Genomic DNA, 27,874 nt, shown 5'->3' with positions numbered 1-27,874 from the left:
CTCCCTCCTACCCCCTTCCTATGTCTGGAAGCACGAGAGGTATCACTTGGTTTTGGTTTTCCTGAAGCGTTTCCTTTTACCCTGGATTTATGATTTCCTCGAAATCTGGGATAGTTTTCTACTCTAGTTGGCAGCAAACAAGATCTGGGGAATGTAATGGTGCATTGTGGGATAGGGCTTGGCCTCAAGCTGTTAGAGACCTTGAGCTCTGCTATTAGGCCAAATCGGAGCCGATGTTCGGCTCCGAACCCATCCGTAATAATGAAGGCGAGAAGAACAACTCGCATGGAACATTATGGTAAGTACATAACTTCTTATTTCCATTAGGAAGCGTGGCACATGGAATGGTTTTCAGTGGCGCACTGAGTGGATTGGAATTGAATAGAGAGAGAGAGAGAGAGAGTAAATGCATGTATGAAAGCAGAAGCGAAAGTGGATGAGAGATCGGAGAGATGGATGAAAGCTGAAGAGAGTGTGTGGGTGAGAGAGATTGGAGAGGGAATGTGCAATCTAATGCAAACTGAGCGAGTATGGGCAAGCGTTGACACTTTAGCGATTTGACTTGTTTGGTTTGACTTGTTCTCAGGTTGGAGAGAGAGAGAATTTATTTGTATCTTCCTTTTTAAAACTCTAAAAGCATAAGGTATGTTTCTGCAGGGGGGGGGTCAGAAAGTGCAACACACAAAAAACTGAATTGTTCATACTGTACTGTATTTCTTCCATTTTTTCTGGTTGCTTGAGTTCCAGTTAACTGAGAGTTTACTGCAATGTCTCCTCCCATAAGTGGTTTTATAGGTCTCCCTACATCAGTCCATCTGATTTCCAGTTTTCTATACATAAAAGAATCCAGAGGATGGAGAGCCTTGCATACCGTGGATATACGCTGTTTGCTCATATTTTACATTACTGTAGAGTGAGAAAGTTGAGGAGCATCTTTTTTGCTCAATATAAGAAGGGCATGGTTGTGACAAGCCCAGCATTATCTAATGTATTGCTGACTGTACTATTTTTTGTCATTAGATGTTCTGTAATACACTGACCAGTGTAGTCAAAGATTACTCTAGTAGGAGTGTCACTGCTCTTAGTTCGCGAACATGTCCATTTGTGTAACGGCCACTTGCTCATTAGGGGATACCTTCATGAGACATCGTTTCCATTTTCCAGTACAATGGTTAAGCCTTCTTTGGCACTAGGCTTCAGTATTTGATCATTTGAGCTTGGTTTCTCTAGCTTCTTTCTTCCTAGGTGATTTGTATTAATTTATTGAGATTATTTCCTGTGCTAGAGGGTCCCTTGAACTAAAATATAACAGATATGTGAACACTTGTCATATTATTATGTCTTTCCCTCCCCCTGTTTTGATAGGCTGCCCAGTTTTAGATATCATATGCTTTTAAGTATCATAACATCATGTCCTTGTCTGGTTATGTCTTTCAGGTAAGTCTTGTTCATTGAGAACAGAACTAGTGAAGTTATCTTTAGTTTGCCACTTGACAGAATGTACTAGAGGGTGTACTTGCCCCCCCCCCCCAAATATAGGATCTAAATATCAAAGGAATTGTGCTGAGGAAGGGGGTATTAGGAAGAAATTCCCAGATGTTATCCACTGCATATGGCTTTCCTGAAAGCCACCTAATGCACCAAATACTCAAATATCTGTTATGGCCTGTCCCAGCATAGGGCACATTGCTTCAAACAGATCAGGCGCACCAAGTTTCCAGATGAAGCTTTGCAGTTTGTGTGGCTACTGCAGCTTCAGGGGATCTGGATCATTTCAGTGGACATGTTCAGCTTCTCTTGTCTATATTTATGAATGCACAGGATATTCACAGTCATTTCACTGAGATATTGGTGGTTTCAGTACAAAGCGCTGCATATGTTGATCTGCCCCCTGCTGACAAGAGTATTTATTAAAATATTGGCTGTGATAGTAGAGATTGCTGGAGAAAGGTTTCCTAGTATTCCAGTACCTATTCACCCTGCTTCTTGTATCCTCATTCCGAGACTTTGATAGAGTCCTTGCCTTGGCTCTGTTTTTGGTCCTTTGAGATCATTTAAAAGTGTTAGACGTTAGCTCTGGCATTAGTGCAAAAGACAACTTTCCCTGAAAAAAAATAATTTTTGTTCTGTGCTGGTTTGTCCCTCCTTCTGAATTAAATGTTTCAAGATAACATATTTCTGACATCCTTTGTGAATATGTAGAGGTGAATAGAGGCTTTCATCCTGCTGAATCTCTGTGGTCTGATGCAAACACAGTCTCATGATGCCCTGCTGTGGTGGACAATTAGGGTGCACTGGCTGCAAAGCCACCTTTCTTTTACAGAACTTCTGATAATGATATATTTGTGGCACTGGACTCTGTACAAGTGGACTGATCCACCCATTCTGGAGGAGGTCTTTTTTTTTCCTTTTTCATGTGTCACAGACTGTAACAGCTGCCTCATTGGTAGGCTGGGGGCCCCTTCTAGGGTCATGTCTAGCTCAAGGATGGTGGAGTATCTGAGAGAGGGCACTCTACATGAAACTTTTTTTTTCTGTGTAACTGTGTAGCACTGTTGGGAGTTTAGAAACAAGAGTCATTTCTGGTAAGGTAAGAGAAGTGCACAATGGTTTGTACCCAAACAAGTATGAATCACTTTCTAGATGTGGCACTGTGGATGGTTGATTATGAAATTTTGAGAGTCACATCCCAAGGGAGTTGTATCATCACAGATTTCCCAATCCATAGCTTGAGCTACATCCTAAAACTGGTGCTTAGGGATTTTTAATTCAGAGGGACTTCCAGAATTGAGGCAGCACTGACCTGAAATTGACCTGTTTGTCACACTGAAGAGAATACTGTCCTCTCCAGGTTCGGCTTAATACAGTGGAAAATAGGCAATATGTGTTCTTCATATTCTGAAGAGGAAAGTTTCTCTATGACTTTCCACCATTCTTCTTAATGCCATACCTGCCATATTCAGAGAAGAAAGACAGATGTGCATTCCCATGTCAGCGCTTTCAAAAACTAAAAACGTCTTATCCATAGGCCATACTAGGCTGCCCGATTAAATATGGCCTATCTGAGCCTCTACTTAATCACTTTAATGTAACCCTCTCCACTGGTTACATTCCTGAAGACTAAAAACAGCCATTGTAATGCTTTTACACAAGGGTGACCCAAGCACAGACCCTAGTAGAGCTATTAGTCTTAGTAACCTCAGTATTATCTCAGATCTCTCTAATCTGAGATTGAAAATCTCTTGACTCTGTACCCTCATTAATTTGATTTTGTTAAAGGAAGGCTCTGCCTTTTTAACTTTATTAATGTCTTTAAAAGTCACTGAACAGTGGGTAGTGGTTATGTAGTACATACACTATATCTGGACCTATCCAAGGCCTTTGACACTATTCCTATGCAGGTGATATTGACATTCTTGTAAATGTGCAGTAGATCGCAAACTGGTTGCTTGACAGGGCCCATGTGGTTTGAGTCGCAGTCACTACTTCTGAAAGCAGAAACATTATCAGTGGTGCACCACAGGGCTCAGTTTTGGGCTGTGTCCTACTTGGCATCTATTTCATTCAGGCCAGCACTGTTGGCCTGTGGTTATTTAAATTTGAAGACAACTGTAAATTGGGTGGTATTGTTCAAACTTCCACTGGTTCACAATTGTTGCAGCATTGGTTAGACCATGTTAACAGTTGATGCAAGGACAATGGTCTCAAATTAAAAATGAAATATGTAGTATGGTTCATGTTGGTAAACAAAACATTTCCCATGTCAAATAGGTGGCACAATCCTCCAGTCAGACACTGTTGTAAGGGAACTAGGTGCGCTTGTTGATATGTCCTTATTTGATCATCATGTCGCTGTAGTAGTCCCAAAAGCCTTATATTTTGCTCATCTAATTTTAAAGTTGTTTCCCCTAGCTCAAAAGAAGTCTTGATTTGATTTTCCTCATATAATACCCATTTTTTTGGAATGTATTTGTCTAATATATCATTCTGATATGACACTGTTGTAAGGGAACTAGGTGCGCTTGTTGATATGTCCTTATTTGATCATCATGTCGCTGTAGTAGTCCCAAAAGCCTTATATTTTGCTCATCTAATTTTAAAGTTGTTTCCCCTAGCTCAAAAGAAGTCTTGATTTGATTTTCCTCATATAATACCCATTTTTTTGGAATGTATTTGTCTAATATATCATTCTGAGAGATTGCAGCGATTCCTTACTAAAAAGATCAGTGTCCTCAAAAATAGGAACATAGGAGTAATATTAAGCAGGTAATCACAGGGACCATAAAATACCTACCAATGTACACCTTTAAGTAGATACTTTTAAAAGTTCTTGCTTCCCTTTTTGAGTACTTAATACCTCTCACCTCTCAAATTAAGCATGGCCATTATCAAGACATAATGGCAGCCATACCTCTATACTCTGTTATAAACTTTTCCACGGGGATCTGTGTTTAAACTTTCAAACCGTGAAAGATCCAACCTTCTTTCATCTCCTTTTCCTTTGCAAAACAAATGGTTCTTCAAATACCAGGTTAAAGGGACTAAATCCTCATCAACAGATAAATAAGACATGTTGCCATAGCTGATCCATATTCTAACATATCCCACCTCTGGAACAAACTTCCGCTATGTATAAAGCAGAGTAGTATCCTTGCCACCTTCAAAGTAAACCAAGATAATTGTATGGCTAGCCTCAAATTCTGCATTAATTGATATTGTGTTGCTTTCCTTGAGACTAGAGGAACTTTTGCGTATGGTTTGTTGGCTAGGCTCTCAGCAATCTGCAGACTAACTGATTGCCCTAGTATTTAACTATGAACCAATGAAAATGTGAACCTTGTGTTGACAAAAGAAAGTAAATGGTGTGGTTGAGATTGGTTGGGAGGGTGAGTAACTGCACCCCAGGGTTTGGTAACTTCATTAGCACTGTTCACCTCAGTGGATCCTCCGAATGAGATCTCAAGGTTTTAAAGGACACAAGGATGGTGTCCTTTTGCAACCATATTCTATCATATCTCTCAACAACTGAAGAGCAAAAAGGCAGGACAAAGCCTAAAATAATGGGGGGACAAAGGTGCAGAAGTAGGGACAGATTTTATAAATGCAGAAAGTTGCTAGAATAGCAGAATTTGTGTTAGTATGTATTTTCTGAAGGATATGAAGTCTGAAACTCAAATATTTGTCAGTATTTAATTAATACTCACTGATTTGCCAGGGGGGGGGACATATTTTTTGAGGAACAGACCAAAAATATGAGGCAAAAATCTGGACATTCTACCAAAATTTGGACAGTTGAGAGGTAATGAATTACATCAGTTCTCCATCTTGGTGGAAAGTATCCTCTTCCTAAACTTTTTTGACTTGGATCAGTTATTTCATGGTCATGGTGCATGCTTCAGCCATCTTGATTTATTATTACCTTTTGCACAGCAGAATTTTGGATAAGATTAAACTTGGCAAGCAATTTCAAAAGAGATTACTCCATCTCCAGCCTCGGATGAAAAAGATTCCTTTTAGATCTTGAATTTTGTGATTAATAGGGTTTCCGTTCTGCCATTTCAGCCAGATGTTTTAGCAGACCTGACATCTGTCTTGGATGACATTATTTTTGCGGTTGTAACATCTGATGGGTGGTTTTTGGAACTACATGCTTGCATATGCAGAGATACTGTACTTGCTTTCTCATCAGAACCAAGCTTTCTCAGGATGAATCCATACATTTTTCTGAAGGCGATGGAACATTTTTTTATTCTTTTGCCTTCATTCATGCTAGGTGTGTAGTTGGCAGAATCTAGGAGTTGAAAAGGGATGCACATACCCTGGATGATCAGTATCAACTTGAGGTTTTATCCATGAAAGGTTTACTAGCTTCATGTCGAAAAATGCTAACAGTTGCTAAGTATGCACTGTCTCTGTGGGTTGACGGACACATTTTTGCTTTTTTTTAGATGAAGGTCAACAAGCAGTAAGACTAAAGCAGATAAGTAAAATGGTGCTGACTTTGTAGAACTTTCACATGAGTACATCTGTTAGCCCAGTGTCATTGTAGTGTAACTGTTAGAGGCATAAGGTAACACTATAGCAGTATTAGTGGCTGGTATGCACAAGTTCCTGATGAAATGTCTCTCTCTTGCTTATAGCAATAGTTTTAATTACACATAAACAGTGAGGGCTTTCATTTACAGGAAACGGTGACAGTGATACCTTGGTATTTGTGAAATTTAAGTGATTTGACTGTCAGTGGGTTAGATGCTGCTTTCTTTTCTGTCATATTTCTTAGTTTACATGGTTCAAAAAAATGGTGTCAAATATCTTCCTGTGCCATAAGCACTTCTGTTCTGTTCGTAGCTGTCATACGTTTGCAATTTATTTTTTTTGGGAGGGGGGTTAATGCTAGACTTTCAGAAATCAGATTAGTTCATATCAATAGAGGTGTGAATATTTTTTTTACTTGAGGTAACAACCGGTAATAGGTTATGTGATGTCTTTCTATACAGGTATGTCAGATCATTGCCCAGCAATCACTCAAACAATTGCTCTTTGAGCAGTGCTGTCAAGTATTAGTTACCAGGGAGAACAGTCGGGTTGCAGCTTCCTGCCCTTGGTCCATCATGAACATGTGTGTTTCTGTGCCTTGGTCATCAGTGACTTCCTTTACTGAGCAGTATCTCTGCTCCACGAGTTTCCCTAGCTGTTACCCATTGTAGAGGGACCCACTCAGATTAATATATTACAAATATATACGTACTAAGTATACTGGGTAATCTTCAGGAACACCTGCTGTAGTGGGTAAATGTTTCCTGAATCAGTACCCTACTGCTGTATGATTATTTCTCCCATTTTTGGATATCCTTTTCCCTGCAAGTATTACGGATTTGTAATTTTATTTCCTCATGTAATTGTTCTTGAGTTTTTGGCGTGCACTGCCTGTGTTCCCTGGAATTAGCACAGGAGAGTGGGAGATTGAATGTGCCCTCCACAATTTAAGTGGTGATTGTGCCGCATACAGCTGTGAGGGACATGAGGGGTCCAAATGCTGGTACCAGAGATCATTGAAAATTTGCAAAGAGGGCTCTCAAGAAGGAAAGTCTGTCTGCTATGCACTGTAAAGAGGATCTATTGAAATAAACTTGTAATCTGAATACTCATGAATTTGTTGTTTATAGTAGCACTGCACTTTGCATGTGTTTGGAGGGGCATCACAGGATAATGCACATAGGGGTTGCTAGGTTTGTACTTCCTTCTGTTACCTCTGATGCACTCATATTGAACTGTAGAGTCATGCATATGTCTGTTTGTGTGAGGTATTGTTTAGTCAGTGTTACTTCAAAATATAATTGGTGGTCAGTTTTTTTGGCTGTGTGGCATAGCAGGATGAAGCTTTGATAACCTGCGTTTGAACAGCAGTCCTTGTGCTGATGGAACTGGGAAAAGGGAGAAGTGGGAATACCTCCACACATTTTCTGCGGAATTCAGCATGATCTGGTAGAAGGATTTCCAGCTTGTGGAACGGAACCTTCTGCAGTGCGTAGCACTGAAGCCAGACTGCACGTATGGAAGTCCACATGCCTGCAGGCACTAGCGTTGTAAGGGCAACCCCTGGATTAAATAAGGAAATAAACTCTGATAGCTCTCTATATGTCTGTCTGCTTTCTGTGACTGGCTGCTGTTCATGGGGAACACATCGACCAGCCAAGTCACAGGAAGGCTGATTGTCAACAAGCTGGAGGACTAAAACAGATAAAATAGTGCCAACTGGCATAAAAATTTTTGTGGAACTTTCAAAAGAGTACACCTGTTACTCCAGTGTGATTGTATTGTAGCTGTTTGCATAAGGTAACATTATAGCAGTATTAATGGCTCTTATTCATGTCCCTGATGAAATGTCTTTTTTTTTTTGTATAGCAATGGTTTTAATTGCACATTAACATTGAGAGCTTTCTTGTACAGGAAATAGAGACAGTAATACCTTGGTATTTGTTGGAAGTTTAAGTGATTTGACTTCAAGTGGGTTTAGATGTTGCTTCCTCATCTTGTTACATTTATTAGTCTACATGGCTCAAAAAATGGCTTTAAACATCTTCCTGTGCCATAAGCTCTATCCATAACACATCATATGGTTACAGTTTTTTGGGGGGCAGCGGTGATGCTAGACTTTACAGAAATCGGTTTGGTTCATATTAATAGAGGTGTGAAGAATTGTTTTGCTTAAGCGGTAATAGGATATGCAATGTCTTCCTACAGGTCTGTCAGATCAATGCCCAGCAGCCAGTGCATGGAGAACTGATGCTAAGATACCAGCAGTTACAGTCAAGACTGGCCACGCTCAGAATAGAGAATGAAGAGGTAAGTGTCTAGGGAAGCTTGCTTTATTACTGCAGTGATTCAAATACAGTCTGCAGTGGTATGTTCTATTGTTGTTATTTACTGAAAGTACTGCCCTTAGAATTCTTCAAGCTGTTCATTTCAAGAAAGAAAGTATACATTTGTGACTGACTGCATGGTACTATAAAACCCTTAGTGTGACCCAGATGATCTGGTGGGTAAGAGTGAATTGCCAGTGATGACTCACCTCTTGTGAGTGAGGGAGGCAGGCCAGCTTGCTGCAGAGTTATCACACCTCTTGTGAGAGAAGGAGGCAGGCCAGCTTGCTGCAGGGTTACCACACCTCTTGTGAGAGAAGGAGGCAGGCCAGCTTGCTGCAGGGTTAGCACACCTCTTGTGAGAGAAGGAGGCAGGCCAGCTTGCTGCAGGGTTAGCACACCTCTTGTGAGAGGAGGAGGCAGGCCAGCTTGCTGCAGGGTTAGCACACCTCTTGTGAGAGAAGGAAGCAGGCCAGCTTACTGCAGGGTTAGCACACCTCTTGTGAGAGAAGGAGGCAGGCCAGCTTGCTGCAGGGTTAGCACACCTCTTGTGAGAGAAGGAGGCAGGCCAGCTTGCTGCAGGGTTAGCACACCTCTTGTGAGAGAAGGAGGCAGGCCAGCTTGCTGCAGGGTTAGCAGACCTCTTGTGAAAGAGGGAGCAAGAAAATCCTATTGACTGCCAGGATTTGTTATATTGGCCCATACTCATCTGGAAAGAATAGATCACTTTTTTGGGGTGGGGGGTGGGATGATGGTCGGCAGGCAGGTTCATACTAGGTTATCTGCCCTGGGGCATTTATAAGCCTAGCCCGAGTGTGTTTGGCTTACGCCACCCATTGATTTGAGTATACTATGCCCTTTTTAAAGTTTAGTTTACTGTGCCTCTGTCTAATAGTGACACGGAAGTAATCCCCGGGACAAACCTGTGATCCCCCATCCACTCATCATGATTCTTCTTGAAGAGAGTCAGTGAGGTGCTCTGCCTAACATGAATTGGAATTCTATTCCAGAGCAAAGGGAGCCTCTGGGTTATGAATCTGTCCCTCCAGCATGTTCTATTTATTTCTGTGCTGAAGTTCAAGTCCCTCCAGCGCGTGGCTCTAAGGGATTTAGATTTACTGAGGTGGAGCATGTCCATTAATTCTGGGTTGGACATAGCTTTATAGTCAGGCATAGATCGCCTCGAAGTAGGCGGTATGCAACTGAGTAGAGCTGGAGTTTTTTTAACCGAGCAGCATATGGCATCTGTTTGAGTCCCTTGATCCTCCTGGTGAGGTACTTTTGGGGTCTTTCTAATTGCTGCAGGTGTCGGGTAAGGTACCTCCCAAAGGGGGCATTGTATTCTATGATGGGCCTGATGAGGGAGAAAAGGACATATAAACAAAACATAAAATTGTCTCTTCTGGTGAAAGATGTAGTATAAAGTGGTAGCCACAGCAACTAAAGCAGATTTTAACTGTTTACCCAGTTAGAAATGAACTAGCTACTGTAAAACATTGAACATTATGCTTTTAATTTAGTACGGGGAGCTCTTTAGTGTGCAAGAAATACTGACTGAATAATAACCATTCAGCGAGTGAGTGACTCAATTTTAAGATTTAGTTTAGTTCTTTGGCATTAGAATTTGCTGATGTTCTTCATGTTTCACTGTTGCAGTCATTACATTTGGGTTATCTGCCTGCAGGTAGCCCTCAGCCAGTCTGAATACCAGAGTCTTGGATTCCTGCGTCGGATGCTGACTCTTCTTCCATGACGTCAGGTTGTCACAGGTATAAAACATATGACGCCATTACATCAGTCTTTCTTACCGTGTGGTGCCCGAAGCAGAAGCAGTTCGCAAGTGCCGGTTGGCTGACTCCTGACCTGAAATTTTCGTTTTCGAGTTTCAGAACCGAAGCTAAGTAGCCTGTTGGGGATCCTTTTTCTTGCTCTTAACCGATGTCAGTAAAAGTTAACAATTGTCTTACCTGTGAAAGCAAATACCTCATAAAGATTTTAATTCGTACTGCATTCCTTGCTTAGGCCCAAACCACGACGTCCCTCGATGTTGGTTTTCTGCCTTATTCAACCCTCGAACTATTCGTCGTCTGTCTATTTTTGCAGCAAATTATTTTGGTACTCGGTATAACTATCCAGAAATGGCTTTGGTAAGCCATCCGACTAACGATATTCCGAAAAAACGTAAGGCTAGAGACAGAGACAGACTGCATAGGTCCAAAACTGCTGACGATGCTTCCGTTAAGCTAGTCACCAGTTCACCGGTACTCAGTGAGGCGCTTTCGCAGCCCCTGATACCCACTACTTCAGATTCGCAGGGTTCTACTGAGACCCATTCAGAGTCTGGTATGCCATGAGATACTTCTTCGATTATGGAACCTGCAGATGTCTCTACTATGGATGGGTCTGGAGCCGCTGTGCAGACACTGGCTTCTGAGGGTGTATTCAGGCCTACAGATTTGCATTTTAAACTGATGCCATCTTCTTCATCCAGGCCTAAAACTCTACCCATGCCTAGAAAACCGACGTCCAAACCGCATGGTCATGCCCATGTGCCTAAAAAACAAATGCTTTGAATGGCTGAAGACCTTATTACTTTAATTAGGGGAAGCCAGTCTTCCCCCCCAAAGAGACCTAGAACTGATTTTCCCTCTGTATCTTCTGATCAGGATTGTGATATTTCTGTTTCTTCTGATTACCAGGATTTGCCGTTATCTACCTATGAAGATTCTGATGCAGAGGATTCCGTTCCCTCTGCTTCCCCTCCAGAAGATTTTTCTTTTGGTGAAACCTTGCACACTCTTATGGAGCATTTCCGCTGGGAAAGCCAGGATTACTCTGACTCCAAAAAGAGGCTTAGGGAATTCTTACTCCTTCCTCAACACAGGCCTTTAGCTATCCCTCCTGTTCTGGACATTGTAGATGATGCCTTCTTGGAATCTAGCCTGTCCCCAGACACTTTACCTGCTGCTCCCAGAAAACCTGACCAGTATTACAGAGTACCTGACTCTCACAAATTCCTCTTCAAGAATCCTACTGCGGATCCAGAGATCATTTCCCAAGGACCAAAGGGCATTAAGGCTACTACTGCCAAAAATCCTACCCCTTCTGATAGAGATTCTAGGGCCTTGGACAGATGGGGTAAGAAGGTATACACTTCTGCTACTTTGGCCATTAGGGCTTTAAATTGCCTGTTTCATATGTTAAAGTACCAGCAGCATATTATAGGACTACTTAAACAGAAAATTATGTTGATTCCTGACTGTGCTGAACACAAGGAATTACAGGATTTAATACATTCTGCTAAACAAGTTGGTAGAACTACTTTGCAATGTGGTTTTGACTCTTTAGAAGCATCTTGCAGGGCTGCTGTTACTGGGTCTCTACTTAGAAGGCATGCTTGGCTTAAGGAGAAAAACTTGCCAGATCATGTTAAAACTAAATTACTGGATGCTCCCTTAAACTAAGACTGCCTGTTTGGCAACAAAGCAGAAGAAGTCCTCAAAAGGAATGGAGGAAAAAGCTAAATCTATGCAAACTGTTAAATATTTCCTGCAAGTACAGCCTCCCAGATTTAGTAGGCATTGGCCTTCAAAGAAGTGGTCCTTTCCAGTCTCTTCCAGGCCTTCTCAGTCCAAACCCAGGAACAGCAGACCACCTAGGTTACAGTCTCAGGCTACGCACAGGCCTGTGGGGCTCCCACTTCTAAAGCAGGAAGTAGTAAGACACCCCCCTATGGAAAAATGTCACAATGATGTAACCTTAACCCTTCCAAGCCCTGCTCAACTGCCTGCTCCCTTAGGAGGAAAGCTCGCCCTGCATGCAAAAATCTGGGAACTCATTACACAGGATAAATGGGTTTTAAATATAGTTTTCCAAGGATACAGATTCCACTTCCACACCCTACCAACCCCAAACAGTTGTCCATACCTACCCCCAAATCAGTGGGCAGAGGCTCAACAGCAGGTTCTCTCTCTTCTAAGTATCAGGACTATTCAACCTGTCCCAGCAGAAGAAAGGGAACAAGGTTTTTATTCAAGACTTTTCCTGGTACCCAGAAAAGACAGCTCCTAGCATCCTATCCTGGACCTCTGTATTCTAAACACCTTTTTGGTAATCCCAAAATCCAAAATGCTAACACTTTCAACAGCTGCTTCCTATGCAAGGCAAACATGCCTGGTTGGGAACTTTATACATAAAGGAAGCTTACCTGCACATTCCAGTAAGGGAATCTTGCAGGAAATATCTATGCTTCAGGGCAGGCTCTATGCACTATCAGTTCTCTGCACTTCCCTTTGGCTTATCTACTGCACCCAGGGTATTCACAAAATGTCTAGCTCCAGCCATTGCATTTTGCAGGCAGAGAAATATTCAAATATATACCCATATCTGTCTGATTCAGGCAGAAAGTCAGAACTTGCTATTAAAACATCTGGCATCCGTAAAGAAATTTCTAATCTCACTGGGGTACACCATAAACGAAAGTAAATCTCACCTAGTACCCTGCCAACAGATTGTATTCCAGGGAGCAAGCTTGAACACAACTTCCCAGATGGCTTACCTCATGCCGGAGAAACAAGTTTGTTTAACAGCCTACTTCAAACTATTGGCCACAAAGACCCAGCTATCTGCAAGGAAAATTTTGCAAGCCCTAGGGTTCATAGCTTCTTGCATTCTACTAATTCCATATGCAAGACTGCATATGAGGAAACTACAATGGTATCTAAAAAGCATATGGTGTAAACATTCTCAGGACCTGGAATCAATGATTCCTATCATTCCTTGTATAAAGACAGAGGCCTGCTACCACAACAAGGGGCTCCCTTTCAGTCTACCCCTTGCCAGCCAAACCCTAACAACAGATGCATCAGACTATGCATGGGGGGCTCACTTGGCAGGCAGTGCATTTAGGGCAAATGGAACCCGAATCAGATGCACCTGCATATCAACCAAAAAGAAATGTTAGCTGTACAGAATTCCCTGACCGCCTTCAAAGACCACATCCTTCCAGGACAATTAATGGTAAAGACAGACAACGCCACAGTTATGTGGTACATAAACAAGCAGGGGGGGACCCACTTGTACCCTCTCTGCAGACTAGACATGGCTCTGTGGAACACAGCCTTGAGCTACCAAGTGCACCTACAAGTTCAGTTCCTGCCAGGCAAGCTAAATTCACCGGCAGACAACCTAAGCAGAAATCTCATGGACCCACACGAATGGAAACTGGAACCAAAAATATTCAACCTCTTGAGGAACAAATGGGGGACACCAGAGATAGACCTGTTGCTTCCCCTCAGAACTACCAGTTGGACAAATTCTGCACAAGGACTCCCCACAGTCAAGCATGGAAAGTGGATGCCCTGTCCTTTACCTGGGAAAGCCTCTCGCTTTATGCCTTTCCCCCTCTACCTCTCTTCTCAAAGGTTCTGCTAAAGATCAAACAGGACAAGCCAAGGACAATACTGATTGTACCAGACTGGCCTTGCCAGCACTGGTACCCCCTCTTGCGCAGTATGATACTGGTGGATCCATGGCACCTACCTCAGACACCTTCCCTGCTGTCCCAGCAGGCGGGCCAGATTCTGCACCCAACGCTTCAAACCCTGAACCTTGCAGCCTGGCTAATTCCTTGAGCTCTCCAATAGCATCCCTCAGTAAACAGGTGCTAGATGTCATTCTGGAAGCAAGGAGACCTAGTACTAGAAAATTCTATGCTGAAAAGTGGATAAGATACTGTTCCTGGAGCCACACTCAGGGGATGGGCACTATGGTGCCCAGCTTACCTCATATTCTTCAGTACTTAACAGATATGCTCCACAAGGGCCTATCCGTCTCATTAATTAAAATTCATGCCTCTGCCATTTCAGCACATTATAATACTGAACCACCCTTCTTCACTCATCCCCTGTTAAAGCAATTCCTCAGAGGGGCTAACAATTTATGACCCCCCAGGCGAACCCCTACTCAAGCCTGGGAACTTAACTTTGTATTGGAAAAGCTCACTCTCCCTCCATTTGAACCAGCTGCAACTGCATAGTTGAAGTTCCTTTCTTGGAAAACAGCCTTCCTTCTAGCCATCACTTCAGCAAGAAGAGTGTCTGAATTGCAGGCCCTCATGGCAGTGGAGCCCTTCAATATCTTCCATGCAGACAGGGTTTCCCTCAGGGCCAATCTTTCCTTTATGCCCAAGGTGGTGTCTAGTGCAACCCTAAATCAGTCCATTAATTTGCCTATCTTCTTCCTGAATCCACAAAACAAAGGAGAACGAATACTGCACTCTTTGGACGTGCACAGACAACTTAGATTTTATTTGGACAGGACTAAGCCTCTCAAAAAATCTGAACAGCTGCTAGTTGGCTTTTCTGCAGGGGCAGAGGGGAAGGCCATTTCAAAGCAAACCATTTCTAAGTGAATAGCCCATTGCATTCATTTCTGCTATTAGCACCATGGAAAACCTACCCCACAGGGGCTAAGACCACATTCCACCAGGGCTGCATCTACCTCTACAGCCTTTCAAAGAGGTGGCCCTACCAATGACATCCTAGAAGCTGCTACCTGGAGTTCTGTGTACATACCTTCACCAAGCATTACCACTTGCCATTTTTTTCTAAATCCAAAGCTGTCTTTGCCACTGCAATCTTGCAGGGCCTTATAGCTGGTCCTAATGCTATCTAATTGCCTCCTCCCATCCTTAGCTTTGGGAATCTACCCAAATGTGATGACTGCAACAGTGAAACATGAAGAACATAGTACAGTTGTGTACACTTACCATAAATGTAGATGTTCAAGTGTATTCACTGTTGCAGTCCTGGTTACCCTCCCTCCAGCCCCCCTGACTTCTATTGACTTTACCTCTATTCTTGTTTACTATGCTTAAAGCTTTCTGGTGTATTTGCTTTTTGTTGGAGGTGTAATATTGTATATAATTGCTTCCCATTATGGTGGCACCTGACATCTGGGGCAAGAAAAGCTGATGTAATGGCGTCGGCTGCATGCGTTATACCCCTGTGACTACCTGAAGTCATGGAAGATGAGACAGCAACCGACGCAGGACCCAAGACTTTGATAATCAGGCAAGCAGATAACCCAAATGTGATGACTGCAACAGTGAATACACTCGAACATCTACATTTATGGTAAGTGTACACAACTGTACTTTTTTCTACTTGCAGTATGTTTACAAAACAAATCTATACATATATTTTGCAGGAGCAGAAGTGAACGTATACTAAGAAAGAGCATCAACACTGTTATTATTCAGAATTTTCTGCTCCAAAAGACTTCCTGTTGGATTCCCAGTGACCGGGGAGAAATCATCTTGGTGGGGTGGGAGAGATGTCCTTCAAGAATGCAACTGCAGTCATAACATGTGGGTTGTCCTGCCTCAGGCAGCCCTCGGTCGGCCGGATTCCAAAGTCTGGGTCCGATGTCGGCTGATGTCGCATTTCTCTCCGACGTCAGAGTGGCTGGAGTATATAAGCATCAGCCGACGCCATTTTCTTCAGTCTTTCTTGCCGCGGTGCCCGAAGCAGAAGCAGTTCGCAAGTGCCGGTCGGTCAGCTCCTGTATTCTACGATACCGAAGTCATCAAAAAAGCTAAGTACCCAGTTGGGGACCTTTTCTTGCCTCAGCCGATGTCAGAAATTACTGAAAAAGTTAACAATTGTCTTTTTTGTGGTAAACAAATACCTCATAAGGATTTCCACTCTTACTGCCTCCCTTGCCTGGGCCCAGACCACGACGTCTCGGCCTGTGTAGCCTGTGCTCACTTCAACAAGCGCACTCTCAGGTGCCGGGCGGAGTTCGCTGAAGATTTTTTCGGCGATAAATTTGCTTACACCATGCCGTCGGATCTTCCGACATCGCAAACTCCCAAAAAGCGAAAAGACCGGGACCGACATCCTCGGCCCGCGTCTACCACCGACTCCACGCCAAAACCTAGCGCGAGTGCTCCGGTTCCCTCTGAGACGGTCTCTCCACCGCTCCGAACCGAAGACACCGCATTACCGACGACTCCGATTCCAGACATTACTCCGACGCCAGTTATAGATTTTCCTCCGGATACCGAAACCGAGGAAATGCCCGAGACCATTGCTGTAGACAAGGTCACTCCTGCATGTGGAGCTGCCAGGCCTCCTATGGCCATGTCTATTAAGGCCTACACTAGGGCTAAGGCAGCCAGCAAAACAAAGCATACTACTTCTAAATCCTTACATCAGCCGACTCTGGAGACACAAATTATGTCCATGGCTGCTGATTTAATTTCCATGATTAGAGGTTCACAGACCCATCCTGAGAGAGCATCCCAGCCTCCTCCTGATAAAAGGCCCCGGGTTGAACCCTCTGACCCTACTTCTTCAGATGAAGACTCTGAGGGCTCTGTCCACTCTGATAGCCAGGAAGAGCTCTTCCAGACCTATGAGGACTCGGATGCAGAAGATTCCATACCTTCGGCCTCCCCTCCTGAGGATATTTCTTTTGGGGAAGTTCTGCACACCATGAGGGAACATTTCAAGTGGCAGGGCCAGGAATATTCTGATTCCAGGAAACGCCTTAGGACTTTCCTTAAGAAGCCTCAGCACAGGCCCTTAGCTATTCCTCCTGTACTTGATGTTCTGGATGACTTGTATTCTGATTCTAGTGCCCCTGATTCTCTCCCTCCTGCTCCAGCCAAGCCAGACAGGTATTACAGGGTCCCAGAAACTCATTCCCATTTATTCAGGGCCCATACTGTTGATTTGGAAACTATTTCACAGGGGCCTAAAGGAGTTTCAGCCTCCACCTCAAAAAATCCCTTGCCCTCCAACAGGGAAGCAAGGTCATTAGAGAGATGGGGTAAAAAGGTTTACACATCCACTACCTTATCTATGAGAGCTTTAAATTGCCTTTTTCATATGTTCCAATATCAGGATTATCTCTTAGAAGATTTACAAAAAACATTAGCTTCTCCTGATCCTTTAGACAGGAAGACTTTGCAGGAAGCTGTACATAACACTCAGCAAGTAAGCAATCACTTCCTGCAGTGTGGATATGATGCACTGGAAGCTTCATGTAGGGCAGCTATGACAGGGGCAGTGATGCGTAGACATGCTTGGTTAAAAGATCAACCTCTACCAGATCATGTAAAAGCAAAACTTCTGGATGCACCTCTGGAAAAGAACAAGCTTTTTGGTGCAAATGCTAAGGATGTGTTAAAGACCATCGAAGAAAAAGCAAAATCAGTTCAAACTGTAAAGGATTTCCTCCAGGTTCAACCCCCTAGATTCAGCAGGAATTGTCCTTCAAAAAACTGGTCCTTTCCTAATCCAGAAAAGTTTCAAAGGGGTAAGAACAGACGTGGCCGAGGAAGAGGCCAATACAGAGGCCCTTACAGGGGACGTCAATGGCAGCCAGGAAACCAAAGAGGTGACGCAGGGGTTTCTCCTGCCCAACAACCACAATCTCAATGACTTTTCTCTAGTACCGCCTACCAGGGAACAACTAGAAGCTCCCTTGGGCGGGAAATTATCTCTGTTTGCAAAAAACTGGCACAGACTGACAAAGGACAAATGGATTTTGGACATTATAGACCGAGGGTACAGGTTTCATTTTCATACCTTACCAAGAAAACAAGGCATGCCAAATCTACTACAACATCAAAGGGCAGAGGCTATCAAGCAAATCACTCTGCTAACTCGAATGAAAGCAATAGAAAGAGTTCCACAACAAGAACAAGAACAGGGGTTTTACTCAAGACTGTTCCTTGTTCCAAGAAAATAAACTCAATGGAGACCAATACTGGACTTGTCCGCATTAAACACCTTTCTCATAGTACCAAAGTTCAAAATGCTGACTCTACAGCAACTCCTTCCCATGCTGGGCAAGGAGTCGTGGCTGATTACTCTGGACCTCAAGGAGGCATACCTGCATGTCCCTATCAGACACAGCTGCAGAAGATACCTCAGATTTCTTGCAGGGCCAGAGCATTATCAATTCTCAGCATTGCCATTTGGCTTATCTACTGCGCCCAGAGTGTTTACAAAATGCCTGGCTTCAGTAATTGCTCATTGCAGGCTCCAGGGTATACAAATTTGCCCGTACCTGGACGACTGCCTCATACAAGCGGACAACAAATTGATGTTGACAAAAAATCTGGAATATGTCATACGATTACTTCAAGCTCTGGGATACACAGTCAACTTCCAAAAGTCAAGACTGCAGCCATCCCAGCAAATAATCTACTTAGGAGCCAAACTAGACACAGCCTCTCAGATGGCTTACCTGACAGAAGACAAGCAAGAGAAGTTAACTCAATACTTCAAAGGTTTAGCAAAACTCACCCAGATGACTGCAAGGAGATTCCTACAGGCCCTGGGTTACATGGCATCCTGCATTCTACTGGTTCCATTAGCAAAACTACACATGAGAAAGCTTCAATGGTACCTAAAAAGCGTTTGGTCTCAGCACAGCAACAACTTGGAGACAATCATCCATGCTTACAAAAGGAATTCCTATGGTGGGCCTCGGTGAGCCAGGAAAACACAGGTATGTCATTCAAAAAACCACAGATAACACAGATCATGACCACAGACGCCTCAGACCTCGGATGGGGGGCGCACATGGAAGGCAGGTGTATACAAGGACAGTGGTCTCCAAAGGAAACACATCTGCATATAAACCAAAAGGAAATGCTGGCAGTAATGCATGCTATCGAGGCTTTTCAAAACCAACTCCAGCAAGGTCACTTAATGATACGGACAGACAACACCACTGTGATGTGGTACATAAACAAGCAGGGGGGCACCCACTCTTACCCCCTTTGCAGACTGACAATGCAGCTTTGGGAGAAATCACTGAGTCTAAACATCTAGTTACAATCACAGTTTGTTCCAGGAAAAGACAATGTGTTGGCGGACAGCCTAAGCAGGAATTTCACAGATCCACATGAGTGGAAGTTACATCCGAAGGCTTTCAGACAACTCACTTCGACATGGGGCAAGCCAGAAGTGGACCTATTTGCCTCTCACCTCAATCATCTCCTACCAAAATTTTGCACAAGGACATACCATCCAAAGGCTTGGAAAATAGATGCTCTTTCATTCAACTGGAACTCCCTAGCAATCTATGCATTCCCACCTCTGCCACTGATGACTTCAGTATTACTAAAGATCAAAGCAGAGAAGCCCAAGGGAATCATAATAGCTCCGGATTGGCCAAGACAACACTGGTACCCACTACTACGGAGCATATGCCACACCAGGAGGTGGGCCCTCCCTCAGTGGCCTCTACTTTTGACTCAACACAATTTCGAAACACTGCACCCAAACCTTCAGATGCTGCAGCTAACAGCCTGGGAGATCCCATAAATAACTTCAACTTATCCCTTTCCAAGGAAGTTCAGCGGATACTAACAGAGGCTCGAAGACCGTCCACCAGAAAGGTCTACTTAGCAAAGTGGAAAAGATTCAGCAATTGGAATACCAGCAAAGGGCATGATGCATCATTACTGAACATCCCACTTATCTTGGAATATTTGGCAGACATGTTACAGAGTGGCCTCTCATATTCTTCAATAAAGATACATGCATCTGCTATTTCAGCTAGATATAACACTGATCCTCCTGTTTTTTTCTCACCCCTTACTAAGACAATTCCTCAGGGGAATCCAGAACATTAAGCCACCAAGAAAGGCCCCAGTGCCAGCCTGGGACCTCAATTTTGTCTTAGAAAAACTGACTCTACCTCCTTTTGAGCCAGCAGCTTCAGTTGACTTGCAATTTCTCTCATGGAAAACAGTCTTCCTGTTGGCAATTACCTCAGCAAGAAGGGTTTCGGAACTACAAGCCCTAATGGCAATACCACCCTTTATTATTTTTCACAGAGACAGGGTTTCATTAAGGACCAACCCTACCTTTATGCCAAAGGTGGTATCTAGGGTTTCTCTAAATCAAGCCATTCATCTGCCTGCTTTCTTCCCCAATCCTGAAAATAAGGGGGAAAGGCTTTTGCATACCTTGGACATTCATAGACAACTTCGATACTACCTGGACAGAACCAAGGCCAGTAGGAAGTCTGAACAGCTTCTTGTAGCTTACGCCCCTGCAGTCCAAGGAAAAGCAATTTCAAAACAGACTATTTCTAAATGGATTGGACATTGCATCAGATTCTGTTATTCCTTTCATGGAAAGACTGTTCCAGCCTATGTCAGACCACATTCCACCAGAGCTACAGCCACCTCTACAGTTTTTTTAAGAGGGGTGCCTACAAAGGACATTCTAGAAGCTGCTACATGGAGCTCCGTGCATACATTCTCAAAACACTACAATCTCCCCCTATATTCCAGATCCAGAGCAGGCTTTGCTTCGGCAGTCCTGCAGGGTTTGATTGCCACACCATCTCTTTCCTAGAGCATACCTCCTCCCCCAGCTAAGCTATGGTATTCTACCCACATGTTATGACTGCAGTTGCATTCTTGAAGGACATAGTACAGTTTTGTACCTACCATAAATGTAGATGTCCGAGACATGCAACTGCAGTCGGTTTTCCTCCCTCCATACCCCTCTATGCTTAGGGTCCACTCCTATCCCCCTCACTCTTAGCTGGGGATATCTGTTATGGTGTATTTGTTTTATTGCTCATGTAATTGTTTGGAATCCTGTTTTTGTCTTACAAATTGATTACAGCCTTCCTTGGAGGGCACCTGGCATCTGGGGCAAGAAACACTGAAGAAAATGGCGTCGGCTGATGCTTATATACTCCAGCCGCTCTGACGTCGGAGAGAAATGCGACATCAGCCGACGTCGGACCCAGACTTTGTAATCCGGCCGACCGAGGGCTGCCTGAGGCAGGACAACCCACATGTTATGACTGCAGTTGCATGTCTCTCGGACATCTACACTTATGGTAGGTACAAAACTGTACTTTTCTTTTCTTTAAGACCCCATTTTTTTTTTATTTATAGCAACACCATTAGCATTTTTAATGTTAAAATGCTATATCAAATGTTGTGTGCATAACTACAACATTAGCATTCTTGATAGTAAGAGGCTTTGTCATATTTACTGGTGGCCCTTGGTCATTGTGCAGTCCCCAACAATCTGTCCTCCTTGTGGTTGTATGGTAAGTATAACTATTTGAAGGAGTAAGAAGATTCCCAAAGTTGTTTTGATATTTCTGTTCATAGAGCTGTGATTCTGTAGTAGATGTAGTATTCAGAGGGTGTATTAATTGATGCACATTTCTGCAGTTTAGTAGCACTGGAGGGACCACACTGGGGGGTGGGGGATGGGAGTGGGTGCCTGATGATGGCTCGCCTTTCTTTGAGGTAGGGATTCGGCCTAGGCACACTGCAGCAGTAGCATTTAGAGCCATGCAGGCTCTGTGCTGTGTGCTGTATACCACTTGGTTGGAAGGTTGCATAACAGCAGAAGCCTGCATGCAATTCCAGAAGACTTCAGTTGCAGAGCTCACAAGGCTGCTGCACTTTGGAAGGGAGTTAGAGCACACTCCCCTGCAGATATGATACTGCACCAGCATACTAAGTCTCCTCAGTGGCTCCAGAGTTTGGTCGAGTTGGGTCTGAGAGATGCTAATGGAATGGAGCTGGTGGCAGCTGATAGCTAGTTGTGGGGAGGGGAAGTGAAAATAAAAAGTTGCAGCTTATTGTAGTGTTGTAATGTTAATACTTTAGATACTTGGATGAAATAGTTTCTCTCTTTATTAGAGACTCAAGCATCCTGGTCATTGTCTTAACACTCCTGTCCTGTACACAGCCATATAGTTTAAACTATTTAGCCGTCACCTTCTCCTTGAAGATCAGCATCAATTTGTTGTTCCATCTACATTTATGGACTGCAGCAAAACCAACCAGTTAGAGTTTAAAAATGTAAAATCTCTCTGAAAAATGTAAATGGTCCCATCACCTTGAATCCATGAACAGTGACAGCCTAGTATTAACCAAATAATGTTATGACCTGTTAAATCACTCTGCAGAGAAAACTATCCAGTTTTATTATAAGCAGAATAATAAATGTACCTAACATCCAGTCTGGTGGAATAAAAGAATCAACAAATTATATCACAAGAAATATAAGTTCCTGGCCTTGTCTAAGTGTTGTCCTCTCACAGCTCATAAAACCGTAACCAAATTCATAAAGAACTCGAGAGTAGTATGAGAAGCACCAAAGCTGCCTACAATTACAAAATAGCGGCTAACACTAAAGACGGCTGTGAAGCTTTTTTGCCTGTGTAAATTCTGTACTAATTCTCTGAACTCATTGTAAATTGCATTAGCTATACCAGCTTAGAATCCATAGCTAGCTAGCGTCTTGGTAACCAAAATCAGGTCTAATTTCACTCTACCTACTGTACGTTTGATTTCTTCTATACCACCTCACGGCAAACTCTCATTATTAATACTGACCAAGTCTCAACTACCATCTCCAAAACAAAATGACAGCACCACCATGGGGCTACATGATATATCCGCCTACTCACAGGTTAGCTTAAATTAGCATTTAGCCAAACCTCTCCTGAACTTATTCATTCAGTGTCCCCAGAGAATATGTACCTTTAGACTAGAAAAACACCACAGTCTTCCCCCTTACTGAACCAGGTAACTATAGGCCCATCAGTCTCACTAGCCTTATCTGTAAAACCATAGACTTTATTACCAAAGAATTAATCTGTAATAACACACATGATCTGCAAACTCTAGACTCTTCACAGTTTTGATGTGTTGGTGGTAGGTCGTGTCTTTTTAGTCCTGTTAGCTTTTTTTTTTTATGAAATAACAAAGATACCTAGATGAAAGACTTCCCATACACATTGCATATATGGACTTATACATACCATCTGATACCATTCCCCACAATAGCATCATAAATAAACTAACCCAACTAATTGTCAGTTCTTTTGTAGTTTGCTGCATTGGTGTTTGGCTGTCAAATATAATGCATTCTGTCAGAATGTCTGGTACCCTCTCCAAAAAGCAAAATGCAAGTATCAGCATTTCTTAAGGCTTTGCCCTAGGCTATGTTTTCTCTGAAATCTATTTTTCTGAAGTACACTCTAATGCTTTGGCTAGGTCTGTTGAGGACTGCAAGCCATCCTTAACTCCTCCTCCAATTCATTAGTATTACAGTCATGCTTTGATTACACTAGTAACTAATTCTGTAATCATGGTGTCACCCTAGATACAAATAAATGCAGTGTAGTCACTTTTGGTAAAAATTATGTTCCTGAATAGTGTCACACAAATGGAATTCTCATTAAGACTGATACCGAGAGTTGGGATATGGGAACTTACGCAAACACATATCCTTAAGTCAGTGCAGTTCCAGTATTGTTAGAAAGTCCTTCTACATTTGTCATCCAGTATGGTGGTTTTTTTTCCACATCCCATTGCATCCTAATTCCCATTTATTCTGTACTTCATCTCCCCGTTGTAGAATACAGTACCCTATTTGGGGCAGATATCTTTAAACAAATCTTCCGACTAGAAACACTTCACAGTTTTATAACCAAAACAATTCAAGGTTTAAAGATTCCCAAGGCAGGAGATTACCTTTCTTAGGATGGAATTGAACTGCCTCCCATGAAAGGCATTTCTACCCATTAGAGAGAACCTAAGATGTTCAGGCCTTGGCAGTCTGGCAAGGTAGAAGCATGGACACGTCTGTGCTTCACTGTCCTCATGATGATCTTGATCTTCATTTGTTTGTGCATGTGCGTCTGGATACGGCTTTTCATTGGACAGTGAGGTGTCAGTGACAGCAGTGTCACTGCAACATAATTGACATTCTGTGGGTGTCAGACCCCAATCATGAGCCCTGAAATGGTAGACTTAAGACCAGCAGTATTGATGTGGGTTGTTCCCCTTGCTGAGCCCATCACAGTCTCTGATTGTATACCCCCTTGCTTACAGGTTGGAGAACCCACTTAGGCTCTTTCCTAGTGAAGGGAAATGATGCTCCTGTCAAAGGAGGCTTCCTTTGAACCTGCTTAAGCTAAGATCAATGCTGCTTGACCTTTAGGCTCTATAAAGAAATGTGAAGTCACAGACCACCCTGCTGTCAGAAAATGTGTTGGTATCATCTATCCCTTTAATATTGTGGTAGCTTTTCAGTGGACTGCCTCAACTAGCTTTTCTTTGTTCTATCTGTAAGGGCACCTGAATTAAGCACACTATTCCATTTGTGGCCTAACAAAGAAATGTAAAATAAAATAATTGTGAAGATTCATAATATAACGTGTCTACTTCTTAAGTCAATCTCCCATCCCGTGAATATGTCTTAGCATCTTGATGGTTCTGGCCACAGCTATCTCAGTTTGTCTATGAGGCTGTATTTTCTCAATCTCTGTCACCCTGTGGTGTTTTTCATATTCTGTACTTTGCAAGGTTGCATTTCACTTGGCTAATATGTTCTTCAGGTTGAACCCCAGGTGAAGTACCATTAACTTCCCCCAGATTTCTTAGTCTGCCCAGAGGACTTTATAAATTACACCCCTCCAGTTTAATTCAGGACAACATAGGGAGAGAAATTATACTTAAAACCATATTAAATGCCAGAGTTCCATTGTTAAGAAGTTGGGGATAATTGCATTAAAAAAAAGCTTAAACTTATTAGAGGAATCCCAGAAAAGTTGCATTGTACTGATCTTCAAGCCTAATAGGTCTGTAAGCTTTTGCAACAACTTCAGAATGCTAGCCAGTCCTGCAGATACACAGACTCTTGTTATAGTTGTAAAAGGGGTGTTTTTTCATCCTGTGTTTCTTTTGCCGTATTTGGCAAACCTTGGAGTTGACTGCCATCTAGCAGTTTAAATGTTATTAATCCATCTGAGACTTCAGATGCTTTTCTAAAAGCAGAGAGAAGATTAAGTAGCAGCAGGTCCCAGTTTTCCCATCTAATTGCATAGGCTTTCATAACATATACTGTAAAGTTGTGTTAAAGGGTTTAACTGGCCCATCCATATGAGGGTGGTATATCGAAGTCATTAGCTGTTCCACTTTAAAGCATTGGCAATGTTTATGCATTGCTGTGGACATTAGTAGTACGCTTTGGTTGGTAAGAATTTCTTAAAAAACTCCTACCCTGGAAAAGAGCATTACTAATTATTTTGCTATAATATTTGCATTGGTACTGTCTTTGGTAATTTTGTTGCATAATCAGAAATTACCAACATAAACTGATGGCTGTTATACTGTTTTATTTTATTTATTTATTTATTTTACATTTGTTAACTGGGAAATTTCAACTGGACTAGGTCCATTTACAGCGGAGGCCCGGTGAGAAAAGCTCCACAAAAGAAAAGAAAAAATTTTTTGCGAAGTAGTACAAAACAAAAGCAGAATATTTATATACAGAGTAGAATAGCAATCATGTAGATTATTAAACAATGTCGACTGCTGTGCATTCAGAGTAGACTACTGTAGTGAGCCAAGGTATTGGTGCATTTCAAATCTTGGGTTTGTGCTGTCTTCTGACACCTTGGAGAGGCTCTACAAACAATTATATATGTCCTTTATAATACAAGGCCAGTAGAATCTAGCCAAAACTCTTGCTTTTATCTTTATTTCTAAATGACCGACCAAATTTAGCGATGTGCTAATTGCATCATAAGTGTTCTGAAATGTTTTGGTAGTAACAACTGGTTTAGTGTGTGTTCCTCTCTGTGTTTGCCTATATAGCAGGTTATTTCTTGGCACAGAGTAGATGTATGTAGTGATTTTTTCCCCCATCTATTCTCTTCCCTGTAGCTATGTTTATGGCAGCATCTTGCCATTGAACTTTCTTGAAATTGACATGGCTTATCTTGAGGTCAGCCAGGTCAGTATTTTCCTCAATATTCTGAATTGAAGTGGAGGCTCTGGCCTCTTCACATACATATAAACTACAGGATTTTCCTCCAGCTGTTTTATCTCCTATAAAAAGCAACCCGTGAAAATAATATTCTTCCATCATGAGTACTGACGATTTCCTTTATTTTTTTTAACTCAGGGTTGCTTATTACTTAGTCTTGCTTCTGTTTCTGGCTGTACATTTTGATATGACAGGAAGAAGCTTATGACTCAGTTCAGGTTCTACTTTTTTTTCTTTGCCTTCAGTATATGATCCATGTATCTATCCCTTTATCTGTTTCTTTTCTTATTTTTTTGTTTGTTGTTATCCAGGAACTCTTTGCCAGTCTCTACAGTGTCTTATTTTGTCACTTTAAGTGTTGAAGTCTTTCGATAATACTCACATCCCCTTCCAGGTTCTGTACTGGCTGCCTTCAGTATTTTAACAGGAGTTTGACCACTCCTGTTATGCTGAGACGTGAACATTTACATAGCTCATCCACTCGGAGACAAATCTTAGTTTTTGAGTATTCTAAACTTGCATTTTTACATTACTTGGGCAATGTACTTCTCTCACACTTTCTAGCTGATCATTTTCTACCATATCTCTTCAAATTAAGGAGACTTTTCACCAAGCATTATATCAAGAGACATATTAGCAGGATGTAACATTTTATATAAGGTAGCCTGCATTTTTTCTTGTGTTGTAAGGTATTTCCTCTTGCTGCATGTACATATATCTCTTCAGTATTCTGATTACTAGCCATTTTTTGCTTGCAAACATATTATGATTTAATCAGCTTAAAATTGTTTCCTGAATCCAGCACTTCTAGTAATCATTTCCATAGTGCTATGATGCTATATTTTATTAAGTTTGGTTGTAGCCCAGTGACAGAATACAGAATACAGAATCTACACTACATGAAGCTAATAATTCTGCATTATCATATTTCACAGGAACATTTTCAAGTAGCTTTGTTTAAAAGTCTGCTGATTAATATCAGCAGACTGCTGACGGGTATTACCAGTGTTTGCAGTAGTCGTATTGCCATTAACTGTGCATTAATTGGTTGTATTCTCTAGAGCATTTAAAACAGGCTGTTTCAAGTGACATTTTTTCTTGCTTACATGCAAAGGTGCATACTTAGGTTAAGGTTTATTACTAGCTCTTTGTGTATGCATGTCTAACCTAGAATCTGCAAGTTCACTTTGCAACAAATGCTCTATTGCAATTATTAGCTGGTCAGAAAACTTTGGGTTACTGTGGACTATCCACTTTATGTACTAGCGAGTCCCTCTTAAATTTATCTACAACCAAAATTTAAATGAAATTACTTACATTTTAATGAGTTTCTACTAGCTGCAGCTGCAAAATTTGTTTCAAGTCTGTCGTTTGTGACCTTACTGGCATGTCCATATAAAATGTCCAGTTATGAAGTTTAATGGACTGGACCATTTCTGTTATTGCTAATGTTTCTTGTAGTCATGTGCATCAGAATCTTTCAGGTCTGGTTAAATTTTTGTGCCTTTACAGTTGGGCGGGCAAAAGAATTCTAACCGATTCTCTCATGGGTCAGTTCTCTGTAGATGCATACATTTCAGGACAGTTGGGTAAGCCACCACATTATTCTGCCCAAGCTTTGTCAGGAATGAACTTTAACCTGTGGACTCCCCATGGTACAGATGTTTG

The 27,874-nt window shown here is 42.3% G+C and overlaps 1 protein-coding gene across 2 annotated transcripts in view; it reads left to right on the top strand.

The window, feature by feature from the left end:
• The window catches only part of SRGAP1 (SLIT-ROBO Rho GTPase activating protein 1), a 1,651,729-nt gene that overhangs the window by 1,055,906 nt on the left and 567,949 nt on the right, over nt 1–27,874 (top strand). For both annotated transcript variants that reach the window (XM_044088250.1, XM_044088251.1), the window contains exon 8: nt 8,245–8,346. In XM_044088250.1, coding sequence (XP_043944185.1) covers nt 8,245–8,346 — 102 coding nt within the window. The remainder of the gene's footprint in view (nt 1–8,244; nt 8,347–27,874) is intronic.

Source organism: Protopterus annectens, chromosome 11.part0, assembly GCF_019279795.1.
Source record: "Protopterus annectens isolate FY-2018-M chromosome 11.part0, PAN1.0, whole genome shotgun sequence".
Lineage (NCBI taxonomy): Eukaryota > Metazoa > Chordata > Ceratodontiformes > Protopteridae > Protopterus > Protopterus annectens.
This window is presented reverse-complemented; position numbering and strand designations above follow the sequence as displayed.